Raw genomic sequence first — 16641 nt, forward strand, 5'->3', positions numbered from 1 at the left:
ACAAATCACACAATACTAGGCTATAGTCCAACAGGTTTAATTGGAAGCACTAGCTTTTGGAGCACCGCTCCTTCAGCAGGTTGTTGGAGTGGCGCTCTGAAAGCTAGTGCTTCCAGTCAAACCTGTTAACCTGGTGTTGTGTGATTTGTAACTTTGTACACCCCAGTCCAACACTGGTATCTCCAAACCCTGAAATTAAATCTTCTTGACAATATAGTATCCAATGTCATGTCTTCCTAATGTAATTATTTATTTTCCTTCCTTAAAAGACTTTTATTTTGTAGTAAAGGCAGTTCTCCTGACCTTTGCTACATGGACTACAGGGGTTTCCCTTGATTTAAGGACAATATGGAGGACTTTCACCTTCTTGCAGCTAAAATGAGGAGTCCTGCCTTTAGCAGCTAATATGGATGATTTCTACTTTTTTCATGGCTTCATTAGAGGATCCTACTGTTCGTGGACTCAATGAATGATTCTCATTTCCTTAACAGTTTTATTCAATGACTCTCGCTTAGTTGAACAATGCCCTCTTTAATCACTGTTTTAATAAATGACTCCCGCTATTCAAAGCTTTGAGAGATGGTTCTTTAAGTCCTTTTTCTGGATGATTCCTGCTCTCTGTGGCTATAATAATGATCACTGTTTCTTTCACAATTTTCCCTGAGTGATTCCCTATCCTTGTGGTTTACAGCAAATAAGTGATTTACAGTTTCCCACTTATAACAGTTTTATTGAACGATCTCCCACCTTTTCTTTGGGCTGAACAAAGTCTAATCAAGGGCTATTCAGGCTTCTAATTTATGCCTTTGTCATTTTAATTCTGGCCTTAAACATTCCTGGGTCTATGACCTCAGTTTAAAATGCTCTTCTAGTCTTTGATTGCCTTACTATAGCCATGGTGACAACGCTCGCTTAACTTTCTCTGAGTGATCATTTGATTCAATTTAGATACTATTTAGAAAATTAGGACATCATATGGTGTCAAAATGAACATAAGTAAATGGAATGAATTGTTGTTAACAAGATTAAATTATATTTGGAGAATAATATGATGTATTTGATAGTATGATGAAACAGTTTGTAACATATAACACAGCTATATAGCTATACAAACCATATCATACATGCATAATCTGCTCATTTAGCTAAGCAATGTGAAAAAACATGGAGAAAAACATTCTCTAGATTTAAAGTTAGATTTGAAGTTAAAGAGTTGAAACTGAGATTTTGGACGTCTGTATTATTGTCAGAGGAGATGTGAGAGTTCAAGTGAGGATAAAGAAGTCTCAGAGGTCAGGACTGCTAATTTCATAAACAAACAAACAACAGAGAAACTACTTGGCTGAGGTAATTCTGCATGTGTATTTCTTTTATGAAAGTAAAATAATCAAATCGGCAAAAAATGTTTTTCTCTGAGACAAAGATGAGGTGCTTTTATTCAAATTGCCGAGATCCTCATAAACACAAACATTTTAAGGGTCTTCCTCAGCTCCAATATTTAAAGATATAAAATGTACTTATATTTTTTCTTAGACTTTTTATTTTCTCTATTAATCAGTTCATGTTCTATTTGGTAATGTCTATGAATATTCAATAAGAACAATAAAAAAGTGGACAGACCCTTATATAGCACCTGACCAACATGGGTTATGGCGAGATATGGCAGAATTGTACAATAAGCCCAGCAAAGGCTGTCTCAATAACGAGAGCAACTCGCTGCATCTTTAAATCAGGTTCTCCGTATCGAGGCAAGATTCTCACGAGGGAGCAGAGAGATGCCAATTAATGGGGATTATTACCTGTTAAGGACCTGTTAAACTACACATCTCGCCTCATTAATATGTAGTTTCCTATCACCTGCTTGTCAGTAAATTAATCATTGAGATTCTCAACTTAGAAGTCAGATCGCGTACTTGGTTATTTCAGCTAACTATTTGCTCTGAAGTATATTTATGTTGGACACTGGGCACCAAACTTCATGGGCAGCAGCCAAATGCACCCCACATCCACCATGTATCATCCTCATGGCACTTCTGTACTTTAAAGCTGCACCAACAACTACCATTGTGATGCCCTAGGCAGGACACTTTGCACTCAGGGACATGCACTCAGCTCATGGACTGCACCAAGCCACATGCTTGCTCTCATAGCACTCACTCACTCTGAGCCTACTGGATGTTCACAGCATCCTTGTTTTTCCTTGCCTTTGAACCAGAGGTACTAGGCTCAAAGTATTGTCCTGCTGCTTAGCACAGACACAAATCCAGGAAACTTGTCATTGTTGGCAACAGGCTTTAGTCAAGTCTGGAGAGATTGCCTTCGGCAGGAGGTCCTGGCACAGTAAATCAAGGGGAGTCTCCAAAATTAGTCCAAAGGATTGGACATGGGTAATCAGGTACTTGGGATGAATAGATTCAGGATCCTCTCCTCATGAGGAGGGAGGAGCCAAATGTTAAGCAGTCCATCACTCACATTGACCTTCTCTGCCCTCTTGGAATGGCAGAAAGGCAGGGATTTTAGGAGATGAAAGTGAGTGCACAGCTGTTAGTTTTGGTGCAGACACAGGGAATGATTGGGCAATAGAGAGAGCAAGCAGGGTTCATGTTATTGCAGGTTGGGTGGGTTACTGTGAATGATGGTAGGTGTTGCAGGCAATACTGAGTGTGAAAGGGCATCAGCCTTGCTGGGAGCTGTGTCTTGTACGGAGAAAGAGAGACTATGAAGTATCAGAGAGAAGATGGTGGCATTTACACTACAGTGCGTTCTTCTAGGTGGCTGAGACTGCCCTGGGGTAACCTCTGGCCAGGCTAGCATGGTCTGATGTCATGACCAGTTTTAGACATTTAAGGGGGAGAGGATGTCCTGTTTCTGCAGCACCCCATCCAGCAGGATGTCCAGGACTCAGCCTGCAGAGTAGAGTGCTAAGTTTCTCTGTCTGCCATGTCTGGGGCAAATTTCAGCACAGCAATTTCAGACTAATGATGTTTGTCAAGGTGCACAATGGACTTTTAAAGATGGCATCAGTGCCAGAGATGCTGATTAAATACAGGATATTATGGCAGTGGCGAGATGTTCCAGGAACAGTGAGTGGTAAGATGGGGCTAGAATTAGGCGAGAGGGGTGCTGGAGGGGTGGAGTAGGGAATTAATGAGGCAATGTTGGTAAGATATAATTAGAAAACTCGTGAGACCTAGAGGTGAGAAACCCTCCATGCAACTGACACTTAGAGAAAAAAAACACAAGGTTCAGCTCAATACTGTATACAGAGAAAATTCACAAAGCAGAGCCTTTATTTCTTTTATTTATTCTATTAAGTTGTACTATAGAAAACCACTACATGTGCAATGAGAAGGCAAAATAAGCCGAATCCACTGCTCTGAATTAATGGAGAAAAGTTGTTTTTGACATATTGCTCCTTATTAATTATGTAATGTAACTAATAGACTGTAAAACTGTACTTGTTATATAAACTAAACTCTGTCATAGATGTTGTCACAGAGTCATATAGCACGGAAATAGACCCTTCGGTCCAACCAGAGCATGCCAACCATAATTCCAAACTAAACTAGTCCCACATGCCTACTCCTGCCCATATCGTTCCAAACTTTTCCTTTTCATGTACTTATCCAAATGTTTTTTTAAATTTTGTAACTATGCCCACATCCATGATTTCCTCAGCAGTTCATTCCACGTGCAAATGACATGTAAAACATTAACCCCTTGTGTCTTTTTAAAATCTCTCTCCTCTCATCTTAAAAATATGCCCCTGCTCTTGAAATCTGCCATCCTAGGGAAAACGGCCATTCACTTTATCTATACTCATGATTTTATAAATCTTTATAAAGTCACCTCTCAACTTCCTAAGCACCAGAGGAAGAAGTCCCAATCTATCCAGCCTTTCTTTATAACTCAAAACTTCCATACTAAGCAACATCCTGGTAAATCTCTTCTGAACCCTCTCTAGCTTAATCTCTCCTTCCTGTAACATGCCAACCAGAACTGGACACAGTGCTCCAGAAGAGGTCTCACCAATGTCCTGTACAACCTCAACATATATAGTTGAAATCATTGGTAAGTAGCAAGTACAAAGTACTGCCTGCCAATGATGCATGTTATCGATCAACAATGAAAACAAGCAGGATAACTTGTAGGATTCCAAAAAATAGAGAAAGTAAATCTCATTTTGTCCATTCACATCCGGTCAAGCTATGCTTCAGAAAATCCAAGCTGAATGTAGTGAACAGTTAGCATTGGAATAATTACATTATCTTACAACATAAATATGCAGAGACTAAATCTCTCGAAATTAAATTTCTCTGTAATCCTTACATGGCGCTTAAATCCCCAAAAAACACTAATACAGTATAATGATTTTGAATCTTTATTTGTTCCTTACCTTTAGATGTTGTAATGATCAAAATTAAGAAATCTTAATAAAAGCCAAGTTGATATTTGTTACAAACCAATGATTGGAACTGTGAGGTTTTCATGTATTTAGTGCAGTCATCAACACAACACAAAAATATTTTGTTAATTTAGTACAGATAAATACAACATTTTGGAACACTACATTTTCCTCCAACCCCACCCCCATTTACCTATTGTACTCTTTGCTTCCTTCTCCCCAGCTCCACCCCACCCCACCTATCTCTCCACCCTGGAGGCTCCCTGCCTCCATTCCTGATGAAGGGCTTTTGCCGATTTTCCTGCTCCTCGGATGCTGCCTGACCTGCTGTGCTTTTCCAGCACCACTCTGATCTAAACTCTGGTTCCCAGCATTTGCAGTCCTCACTTTTGCCTACATTTTCTTTGTCAACCCTAAAGTTTTAATTGGTTCGTTATTCAATACCTGTGATATTTGGAGACAAGATGTTAAATTTTTCAATATCACAAAGAATTGTTTAATACCAGAGATTATTTTCATGAAGTCTCCAATGAAGATCTGAATTCACATTCATATATTGTTGACATCCATTTATATTTTTTCAATTAGCAATATATGGATAAAAACATAGGACTTAAAATATCCTCATAAACTGAGATGGAAAATATTTAAATCAAATACAATCAACTTTTTTTTTAAAAGACTTTTAACTGATCTCAATTATGTAAATGATCTCATAGATCTGTAGCTGAGGCCCGAGAACCAATTGATTATGATCTTTGATCTTTGGTTGCACAGATCTTTCTTCGTACCATTTGGAGCTTTACAGATGATCTAAAGAATTTTTTAGGTCCCACAGTCACATGAAAAACATTGATTAAAAAATCAAATTCAATACATTCAAAATTTCTTTTAAAAAGCAAGTTACAAGATCCTGGAATCCCACGTTAGTAGAATACCTCTTCAGTTAATATACCATGCCTTCTGATTTGTTCATCATAAGCAAGTTACATGCACAATTAATACAGAAATCAGCCCATCATGTTCAGTGAGGTTTGTCTCATTATGTCCATGGGAATGTGGAAAAAATAAGTGTTTGTCAGTTTGAAGGGCTAAACGGATTCCTCGAGTTCCTAATTTGTATGTATGTCCATAAACAGAGGACTAGAAATATTGCTTTTTAATTTGGTGGATGGTTTGTTATGCAAGTGACAAGGAGATCAATTATAAGAACTGCATTGATCTATTGCTTGAGATGTTGTATTGCAAAATGATAATGTGATCTGCCACAAAGGCTTTTCCATGTGCAAGCAGCAGATATATTCTCTCAGAAAATTCAGGTGCTCCATCTATTCACGTGAATAACAAACCAAAATTCTGTTAGTATTCCAGATTCCGATGTGAAATCTCCAGGATGACCTCTGAAGAAATTTGTGAAATTTGATGATAAAAATCAATCTGAGAAGCTACTTTCTTCTGCTGCTGCTGCTAATCTTAGGTGACCCATTATCAAGCCTACTTGAATATACTCTCAAAGTTGTGTGCAGTTCTGGAATCTACATTATGGGAGAGACATGATTAGACCAGGGAAGGTACTGAGGCAACTTACTAGGATATTGCCCGGGCTGGAGTGTTTCAGTTATGAACAAAGATTGGATAGACTGAGATTGTTTTAGAGCAGAGAAGACTGAGGGGCTACATGAGTGAGATGTATAAAATTGAGGGACATAGATAGGGAAGACAGGAAGAAACTTGTCCCCATAATGGAGGGATCAATTACCAGTGGACATAGACTTAAGGGGCAGGACATTTGGGAGAGATGTAAGGAAAAGCTTTTTCAACCAGAGTGTGGTGGGAATCTGCAACTCACTGCCTGTAAGGATAGTAGAGGCAGAAACCCTCATAACATTTAAGAAGCATTTAGATGTGCATTTGGCATACAAGGCTATGGGCCATGTGCTGGAAAATGGGGTTAGAATAATTAATTGTTTTTAGCCAGTGCCAACACAGTGGGCTGAAGTGTAATTTACTCTGCTGTATGACTCTAAAGTAAAGGAAACTTTCAAACTGTTAGGATTTAAAAATAATTCTGATTGTAGTGGTTTGCATTACAATTTAAGAGTGACAAACCACATCTTTCTTGCATGTTATGGGAAGAGTGCTATGCTGATTTTTGTTTCTTATTTTACTGTCTGACTTAGTTGAGGAATTTCCATTTTTTCTTTACTGCTTGTAGGCTTTTTCTTGAGATGGTTACTATCAGCTTGGAATCCTAAAAGGCAAAAGGTAATTCGATATTTACTTTTCATGTTTAATGTTATAGCCAAAAGTCCTCCAGGGTTTTAAATGAAAGTAGTCACTTACTGTTACATCCGCTAAATGTTTAATAGAAAGACCAACACAAACAGCAATAAATTAAATAACCACTTAATCTCTTTTTGCAGATGTAAAGCAAGTATCTTAGCCAGTACACCAAGAATTCACACCGGTCTTCAATAAATGTATCTTGGGATCTCTAATGTCCATCTGAACCAGAAGAATAGATAAACAAGTCCTCAGTTTAATGTCTCAACTGAAGAATGGCATCCACAATAATTTTGCACTATAGTGTTTTATCAAGGTTACATGCTTTGCAGCAAGAATGTAACTTAACACATAAATAAAACAGGTTATGATGTATCAGATGAGATATATTGCAATTCCTGGTGACTATCTAATATCTGTCAGATGTAATTGTAATTTTTTTAGCAGGAGTAGGATTTCACATAGATTAAAATAAAAAATCCTTCACAAAAACGTTCTACACATGGAAACATGGGAACAAATGGGAAAGCAAACACACATTAGCTTATTTGTAGAATGTAACTAGCAGATTGATTTGTTTTATGGACTTGAGATCTCAGTGCTCGGAGGCTGAACAAACTCCACTTCACTAAAACTGTAACATCCCACATACTTACATGACTTTCATGAAGATAGGCAAAAGGCAACAGAGCATCAGAAGGATATGTTATTCCAATCCCTTTGTTATTATGAAAATAACACATTGTATTTTTCATGAATGTTTTTCTTTAGCTTGAATGGGGAAGGGGGTAGGTTATTTGAAAGAGAGAAGTAGTGAGATGAAAACCACCCCTTCACCTCTAAAAGAGAATGGAACATTCAAGCTCAACTTTGTTTTGAAGTCCGGGTGACACTTACATTGAGACTGCTGAACAGAAATTTCCCACAGCAATTTTTTAAAGCATTAATGGTTAGAAAAAGTATCTGTGGGTTTCTGTGTCCCTAATCAAAGTGTTATTTTACCTTCAATTACACTGTATCTATTAATGAGACTTTTTAAAATGTTTATTGATCAGCACCGGAAGAATTTTGAAATAATAATATTTTGATAGTTAAAATGTCAATACTATACATGGTCAAATAAATGTTCAGTGAATAATTCACTGAATACAATTGAAAACAGGCAAATAAAGGAGTTGGAATGAGTTAATTGAAATGAACAGAAAGGTTCTACTGCAGATGTACAGCCATCCCTAACCTTTATTTGTCTATTTGCTGAGTAAGATAAACCAATGCACTGACATCCATATGCTACTAGAATTCTCCACAAGACTAATACTGTTTTCTGAATAACTCAAAAATAAACAAAAAATTCTTCACTTATGTTATTTAGGGGAAGTGTAGTGGTTTAGTCACTGGATTGGCAATGTAGAGATCCATGCTCTGAGGGATATGAGTTTGAATCCCACCACAGCAGATGGTGACATTGAATTTATGTAATAAGTCTGGAATAAGAAACTAATCAAATGGCATCCATGAACACTATCAATAGGCATAAAACTCATCTTATTCATTAATGTCACTTATAGAAGGAAAATCTGCTGTCCTCACTTGGTCTGGCCTATATGATTGAATCTCAAATGATCTAGCAAGTCACTCTGTTGTAACTAGCCACTACAAAATATGATTTAAAAAAACCTGATACCAGTCAAACTATCTAGGATTGACTCAGACACTGGAAACAATGATGACACACCCAGCCCTGTCAACCCTGCAAAATCCTCCTTACTAACATCTGGGAGTGATGTCTCACAGGCTGGTTTAGCAGCAGTCTGACATAGTCATACACAAGGAATCACATCCCTGACAGCACCATTACCATCTCTGGGAATATCCTGTCCCACTGGAAGGTCAGACCCAGCAACTGTGATGGCACAGTGTGTATACTTATAGGCATGAGTTGCCCTGAGAATCCTCAACATTGAATCCAGACATCATGATGTATCATGGCATCAGGTCAAACATGGATAAGGAAACCTCTTTCTGATTACTGGCCCCAGCATTCCCCTAGTCCCTCAGTTGGTGAATCAATTCTCCTCCATTCTGAGCACCACTTGGAAGAAGCACTAAGGGTGGCAAGGGAACAGAATGTAATTTGGATAGTTCAGTGTCTATTGCCAAGAGTAGCCTGTAGCACCACTACCTACTGAAGTGTTTTGAGTTCTAAAGGATATTGTTACTAGACTGGATCTGGAATGGCTAGGGTGGGGGAGGGAACCAGCAAGAACAAAAGCATACTTAAGCTCATCTTTAACTATCTACCTGTCACAGATGAATCTGTCTGTAACAGTGTTGGTAGAAGTAAACACCACACAGCCCTTGTGGAGAGAAATCCCACTTTCATATTGAAGATATCCTCCATCATGTTGTGTGCAGTTACCACCATGTTAAATAGGATAGACTTCAAACAGACCTTGCAACCTAAGACTGGACCTGAGAGGCTTTGTGAGCTATCAATAGCAATACAGTTCTATTCAACCACAATCTATAATGTTATGGCTGAGCCCATTTCCCATTCTACCATCACCAAGAAACCAGGGAATCAACAAGAGTGCAGGAGGACATGCAAAGAGCAGCTCCAGACATACCTAAACTTGAGATGTCAATCGGTGAAGTCACAAAGACTACTTGCACACCAAGGCTACTTGTACACAGCCCACAAGAGAGCTCAGCAGGCCTTGGATCATTGGATTTGATCTCAGCAGTGGCAGTCCAGCTGTAACCAGTCATCAGTGGTGGGGGGCAATTCAATAACTCACTGGAGGTGGAGGCACACAAATACTTCCATCCTCAATGAAGTGGGAGCCTAGCATATCAGTGCGAAAGACAAGGCTGAAGCATCTTCAGCCAGAAGTGCCCAATCAATGATGTATTCCTGCAGTCCCCAGCAGATTCCAGCCTTCAGAAAATTCACATGATATCCAAAAGTGCTGAAGGCACTAGATACTGGAAAGTCAATGGGCTCAGATAACATTCCCAAAATAGTACTGAAGATTTGTTCTGGCATCTACTTGACAAAATGGAACATTGCCCAGGTATGTCCTGTCCACAAAAGCAGGGCAAATCTAACTATGTATCATTAAAGTGATGGAATGTGTCATTGACAACATTACTAAGTAGTACAGAGGAATCTTGATGATCCAAAGGGCATTAGTGGGCAGTATTTCATTCAGTTAATCAAATTCTGGATAATGGAATGCTGGCTAACATAGCTTAGCTGAGCATTGGGACCTTGCGATCTTGCCGGATAATCCGATGTTTGGATAATTGAATGCCGGATAATCGAGGTTCCTCTGTACTTACTCAACAGTAACTTACTCAGTTTAAGTTTCACAGGCCCACTCAAGTTTCTGGTCTCATGTCAACCTTGATCAGAACATGGACAAAGGAGCTGAGCTCATGAGCAGAAGTTAAGGTGACTGCCCTTGATAGTAAGGCAACATTAAACCAAGTATGGCATCAAAAATCCCTATGAAAATGGGGGCTAATGGGAATCAGGTGAAAACACTCAAAAAAACCTTGACAGCATCCAAGGTAAAGCAGCCTGCTTGATTACACCATTTAACACCTTTAACAGTCACACTTTCTGCCACCAATGCACAGTAGCTACAGTGTGTAGCATCTACAAGGTACACTGCAACAGGTTTGGGCCAAAGAGCTTGTCTCAGTGCTGTAGGAGTCTATGAGTCTATGGTTCCTTAGACAGCAAGTTCTAAACCCATGACTTCTACAACCTAGAATGATAAGGGTAACAGACACACGCAAACATCAAATCGTGCAAGTTTCCTTCCACATCACACATCATCCTGACTTAGAAATATGTCACTGTTCCTTCACTGTCACTGAATAAAAATTCTGGAACTCCCTCCTTAACAGCAGTGTGAGTGTAATTACACCACATAGACTTCCACATTCTTAACAATAATTAGGTTGAGCCAGAGACACCCAGACCCCATGAGTAAATAAAATAAAGCGTTGCATTTAAAATTTCACAAATCAGCAAATGTTTGGATGAACACTTTAAGCTAATAATGATCTATAAAGGCTAACAGACTATTTAACATATGCTGTTGGATAATCCGGAAGAGCATGGACAGTTGCATGATTTTGCAGATTAAAACATCACTTTGAATACTTGCAAACATTACTTTTTGATTCACATAAAACATGTCTACAGTTAGAAAACCCCTAAATGAAAATAAAAACTGATTGCTGTGGCACTTCAGGATTTAGGTCAATAATGGCTGCAATATTCCTAACTAATAATACCTCAGTATTTAATACTGAGCCATGAGAGTATCTGTTTTCTATCTAAATATCATCAAATTTTAAATGAAGCATTCTACACGTAAATAATAATACTTCAAATTATTACGCTAGTGTTTCAATTATAATACTTTAAAAAACTACTAAAAGTCATCCACAGAAAATACTTGTATCATTAGTGAAATTGCCATCATTCTGCTTGAAAGTAGGATAGTATTGTCAAGTTTTCCAAAGCTATGATAAAATGTGTAGACACCACATTCAAGTGAACTTTAAATATTGAGATGCAAAATGCACTCTATAATTCAATATTTGAATTACTATTCATGATAACTAGTATAAAATACATGTGAAAGCAATAGCCAGCAAATGTTTAACCATCTTCTGCCACTTCTTACTGATGTGTTCACTTGAATTGAACATTACGTAAATACATTTCTCCTGACAGGTGACACATCATTGCACCAAATATATTTTTAGAAGGTGTTAGGAACAATAGTTGAGCCAAGAAAAGATCACTAGGCAGCTGTTAACAGTGAGTAAATTCACCTGTGATGTAATTGCAACCCTTTATTTATATCCACAATGCCAGCTATTTCATTTTCAATTAGATTCAAATTTATATCTTAATTAACAAATCAGCTCTCTTTGTGTAAAATGTATCATACAAAGTAAAAAATAATTAACAATGTCCATTGTGGAAATGTACATTTTTCACACTCATCATTCATTGGCTAAAGGTTTCAAAAATTAGATGTGAATTTTCAAAAATATTACTTCGGTAGGATATCATGAACAAATAGAAATCTTTTGCACTTAAGATTAAATTTACACTGTAAAACATTGTTTAATATTTAGGTTTAATATAAACCTGTTAACTGTACAGAATTCTTTTGTACATATTTTTAAAGCAAATATATAGAAGATACATTTCTGTGGATGTGGTAATTTAACACCAGGATTCTCTCAAAAGAAAGACATAAGTAAACATTTCATCTGCTTAAAATATATCACAATAATAATCTTTACTGTGGACTATAAAATATTTACACATTTTTAATGTGAACAAATACTTCATTAATAAATTAAGCTCTTTAGCAATATGTACATTTTTCTTAGCATTATAAATGCTTTAACTGCCAGAGTATCTAACATATCAAAGCAGTTATCCAAGTCAAATACTGATGTTAATACTTTAACCTAAATTTATAAACAATGAAGACAGTAAAACACTAGAAATATAATTAGTACTCTCTCTGATCCATTTATACTAATTAATAGAGAACTTTATAGAAGAGAGAACCAAATAATACAAAAATGATAATATTGCTGCAAACTCATACTATCTAGTTTGTAAAATACTTAGCACAATTATGTTACTACAGAAGGTATTTGTTCATTTAAGCACCATTAAGCACCTGTATGTTATTTGTTAATGTGCATTTTACAGTAAAGGGGTTGTTTAGTGTATAAGTACTACTGTCAGGGATCATGGCTCACCAGCAGCAGAAACTCAAAAATATCCCCCAAGTGTTTTGTCACTTTTTATAATTTCACAAATGTGATGACTTATATTAATAAAAAAATTGGTTTTAATTCTGTTAAAGTTATCAACAAAGGTATCTGATCAGAACAAGGCAGCTTAAGATTTTGTTTAGAATTTGAGTCCAATTTGCTAAGGCCACAGGTTAGTGTTCACAGACTCATATGTTTATATGTAGGCAGAAGAAAACACCTTATCCAAAAATGATTGCAACCTTTCCACTGTACATAGTAAGGTGCATGATTATATTTGTGGTTTATCCTTGTTTAACTATTTCAAATGCAATATTGCTGTCCATATATATGTGCAAATAGGCATTACTTTTTGATTTAATATTTGCCCACTACGCACAGGCAATTCAAATTGTTAATGTAAAATAAGCAAGGAGTTCAGACATGTCCTGTGTGTCTAACTCCCCTCAATTGTGGTGTCACATTGTTCAGACCTGAGGCAATCTAGAAACTATGAAGACAGGAGTTGGGATCAAGTGAAGTGGGTCTACACACAAATGAGTGCATGCCTTTGCAACTTTGGATTACAAAACAAATATTGGCTAAGCACAGTCACTTACCTGTCATATTAATCAGTAACATATAATGGCTGCATTAATAGCATTACACACAAGGCCACAATTTTAAACATAAACACATTGAGGAGCACTGTATATATTTATGTTCTCAAACATGTACCTGACAAAATGAAAGAAAAACTTCATCCAAGAATTGTATTGTATCAGAAAATTCCCTTATTAACATACTGTTTTTATGATATTGAGGTGATAAGTTGGTGTTCAAGTACAGAATAAGTAGTGACCTTTGGTTAAATCTAATGGCCTTTCCTAGCCTGATTATTTTTGCAAAGATTAAAAAGGATGATATAAGAAAATCACTTGAAAGGTTTAGCAGCAATTCAAAAATTATTTCTTAATTATTGAACTGACGCATTACTTCTTATAAACAAAAGATGGTACTAGTAGACCATCTTGGCAACAAGATAGTAGTTAAATAGCTAGGTCAAAATTTGATGAAAGATTTCCGAGTTGCTGAGGGACTATACACTTGTTAGAGATTTATGTAGAGTTCAAAATATGACATCGCTGGAAAATTAACGGAGTCTTTGGTAAGAGCTTATGACACTGACTTAAGCTGTAAGGATGTACTTAGGTTACTGGAGGTAAAATTCAATTTTTTCTAGGAGTAGTTCAGTCATTGGTTACACACACTCCCAATTTGATTTCCATTTAAATTAATCTGTCTACTCCCTTTTTATATCTCCTGTAAAAAATGATTTTCACTCCCACTGATAAGTAACACGGTCACAGATATATTAACATAAATCTAATGATCACTATTCAAGAAAACGACAGGAATAAAATTCCTGCAAGATAGTTAGAACTTTAGGATTATTAAAAATAACAATGTACAGGCTCCCAGACTGTTCTGTTATTAAAATTGATTTTTGCACCAACTGCCTGTGATTTGAGGTACATAACTGTGTATTGTATATTACTGGCCTTCATGTTATTAACAGCAGCATGGATTCAAATAGGAAATAATAAATGTAAACTTGCAAAAAGGTGAACATTTACAAAACTATTCTCTGGCATTAAGCAGATCTGTTATAAACTAACATATCCACAGACTGATGAACTAAGTTATATAAATAGAAGGATTATCGTACCGAGCTCCAACGACCTCTGTGCCAGACATCGCTTGTAGGGCAAGCTCGAGTATTGCATTGTTCACGGTCAGGAGGTTTGTCAAGAATTTCACAGTTCTGGTCACTTAACCTTTGGCCATTTGGAAGCTGACAAATAACTAGTCTTGTTCTTGCTCCACCACCACAGAGCTGGGTGCACTATAAATTTAACACCAACACCACAGCCATTAAAAAGTGATAATCTTGCATTAGAAGCAAACAGAAAAGGTGGGTTGAAATAGTTCGGTTCAGAAACTAAAGAAAGCACTTTGGAATATTAATAGATCAAAAGAAAATAATATACAAGTGGTAAAAGGACCAGATACGTTTTCTATTGTAAAGGTTTTGGAATTTTAATGTACCTGGAATATTATGTCATTTTTAAACTAACTGACTGATTTATTAATTTAAATGTTTCTAAATCATTTAAGAACCATTCTAACCCAAAACAGGTTGGTGCACAATGTATGATGGGGATATGGTTAAAGAACTTGGTCAGAGTTGGTCAAAGTAATTTCAAACTACTAAGTGGACTGATTGCTTCTTGTTGATGAAATTAGCATTCACAATATGGTGTGTAGAATATGAATCTAGGACTTTGTAAAGTGCTATTCTATTTTATGCCCTTTCCACTGTTGCTAACATTGGGTAATTAATGAACTCATAGGGTATCATTTTTAGAAGTTTATGTGACAACTTATGCAAGGAAAAGTTCTTCAATGATCAAGGGAAACAACGGTATTAACAGCTGCTATAGCTTCTCAGTATTGAATATCCAGAGGTACATTACAAAACTGAAATAGTCTTTATGGATCACTGTTGAGCACAACCTATGGAAATAGCAATGTTGGAACCAGAATTCACCAGCCAATTTCTCAAGTCTGACCTGTCATTCAATTACATCATGATAGACCTGTAGCTCAATTTACTTTATCTGCCTTCCATACAAATCGCTTTCCCACCACTAACAAAATAAAAAGTGGATCTCATTGAATTTAATCTGACACCACAGGTACAAGCTTTTAATATAGAATGGTTCAAATGTCCAATGTCCTAAACATGAAAATATGTTTCTGATTTTCACTTCTAAATGGCTTTGCACTAATTTTAAGACGGTGTCCTCTGGTTCTGGATTCCTCACTGAAGAAATTGTTTCTTTATCTATCCATTTTAATTTATTTTATTATTTTAAACATTTATTTTAAATCATCTCTCAACCATCTAAATGCAAGGGAGTTTATGCAACTGACAATTTACCACTTTATCCCACAGTAATAATCTGATGAATCGGAAGTGTACTCTCTCAAAAGTACAAATACATTTTCTGAAAACTGGTGTCCAACTGGAATAAACTTGATGAGGTTGGACCAAGGGTGCTGTACAACGGAAGCATAAATTCCTCATAATTGAATTCCTTATATAAAAGACAATATTTTACAGCAAATTTGATTCCAGTATCCTATGTACTTAAAAATCTTTGAGGGTCATTAATATATTCAAGACTGAGATTACTAAAAATTTATTAGTAAGGACATCAAAAGTGGGCAAATTGGGGTGTATAGATCAATCATGGTTCAACTAAGTGGTGGAACATGTTCAAATAGACTGCTGTTGTTTCTACCCCTTTGTTCTCACCTTCAATTGGTCAATACCCTCCTGAAGCTGTTACAGCCCTTTTTTTTCATAAATATGCAGATTTTTTTCGAACAACACCATCAAAGCTCAACTGTAGCATTAACCTGTAGCTACACATAGGATGCTATGGAAGCTTTCCTGCTGGAGCTGTACTGAGTGGTCCAAATCAACAAGCTTTTAGTTTCCAATTTAAGATTCTTCATGGGGCAGGAGAAGCAAGAGTGTTCCTTTGAGTCTCAAAAGAGAACCCATGAGCATCCCTGTTCCAGTTTTGTGTCCATCTCTCCCAGTCTTAGTGCCTGTCAAACATTCATCCTCAATAGTTAACTTTGTCTTGAGGACCATTCCCTCTGGAGGTTTTCAGCTAGGATAGCTACTTGCTAGATTGCATTCCTAGAGGTGACTTAAGATTGTCACTGGTATATGGCAAAACCAACATGTTTTATGTTAATAGTGGACTGAAAAAATAAGAAATTTAATTGTCAGCATGTTTCAAAGGGTGTAAAAAATCCTATCAGGCTCATCAATATTGAGGAAATTATGCTTCCCTAATATTTCCTTATTTATTCAATCTCCAAATATAATTGATTGCATTACCCTCACATGAGCAAACATAATGCAGTTTAATGTTTTATGTTTACAATTTGAGGTTAAATGGTAATTATGGAAAAGCAATCTTATGTGCATTGCTTACTCTGCAACTTATCAGTATAAAGTTACACAAACTTTATTTTAACTGGCACTCTCAATAAACTGGCAACAATTATATTCC

General features: G+C 36.6%; 1 protein-coding gene and 1 long non-coding RNA gene across 10 annotated transcripts in view; one reads left to right on the forward strand and one right to left on the reverse strand.

Annotated features, from left to right (window-relative positions):
- Positions 1-7801, forward strand: part of LOC122559061 (uncharacterized) — a 69205-nt gene extending 61404 nt beyond the window's left edge. For all 3 annotated transcript variants that reach the window (XR_015759410.1, XR_006314322.2, XR_015759409.1), the window contains 3 exons: positions 5769-5882; positions 6621-6670; positions 6829-7801. This is a non-coding gene — a long non-coding RNA (uncharacterized LOC122559061). The remainder of the gene's footprint in view (positions 1-5768; positions 5883-6620; positions 6671-6828) is intronic.
- Positions 1-16641, reverse strand: part of adamts9 (ADAM metallopeptidase with thrombospondin type 1 motif, 9) — a 258667-nt gene that overhangs the window by 114765 nt on the left and 127261 nt on the right. For 6 of the 7 annotated variants that reach the window (XR_015759408.1, XM_087994412.1, XM_087994414.1 and 3 more), the window contains exon 28: positions 14217-14393. The exons of the other annotated variant lie outside the window; for it this stretch is intronic. Coding sequence is in view for 5 of the 6 variants with exons in the window: in XM_087994412.1 (XP_087850538.1) it covers positions 14217-14393 (177 nt within the window). In the remaining variant the exon portion in view is untranslated. The remainder of the gene's footprint in view (positions 1-14216; positions 14394-16641) is intronic. 7 annotated transcript variants of the gene reach the window in all.

This window comes from Chiloscyllium plagiosum, unplaced genomic scaffold (genome assembly GCF_037043375.1).
Source record: "Chiloscyllium plagiosum isolate Xiang-an unplaced genomic scaffold, Cpla_swu_hap1 HiC_scaffold_14, whole genome shotgun sequence".
Classification (NCBI taxonomy): Eukaryota; Metazoa; Chordata; class Chondrichthyes; order Orectolobiformes; family Hemiscylliidae; genus Chiloscyllium; species Chiloscyllium plagiosum.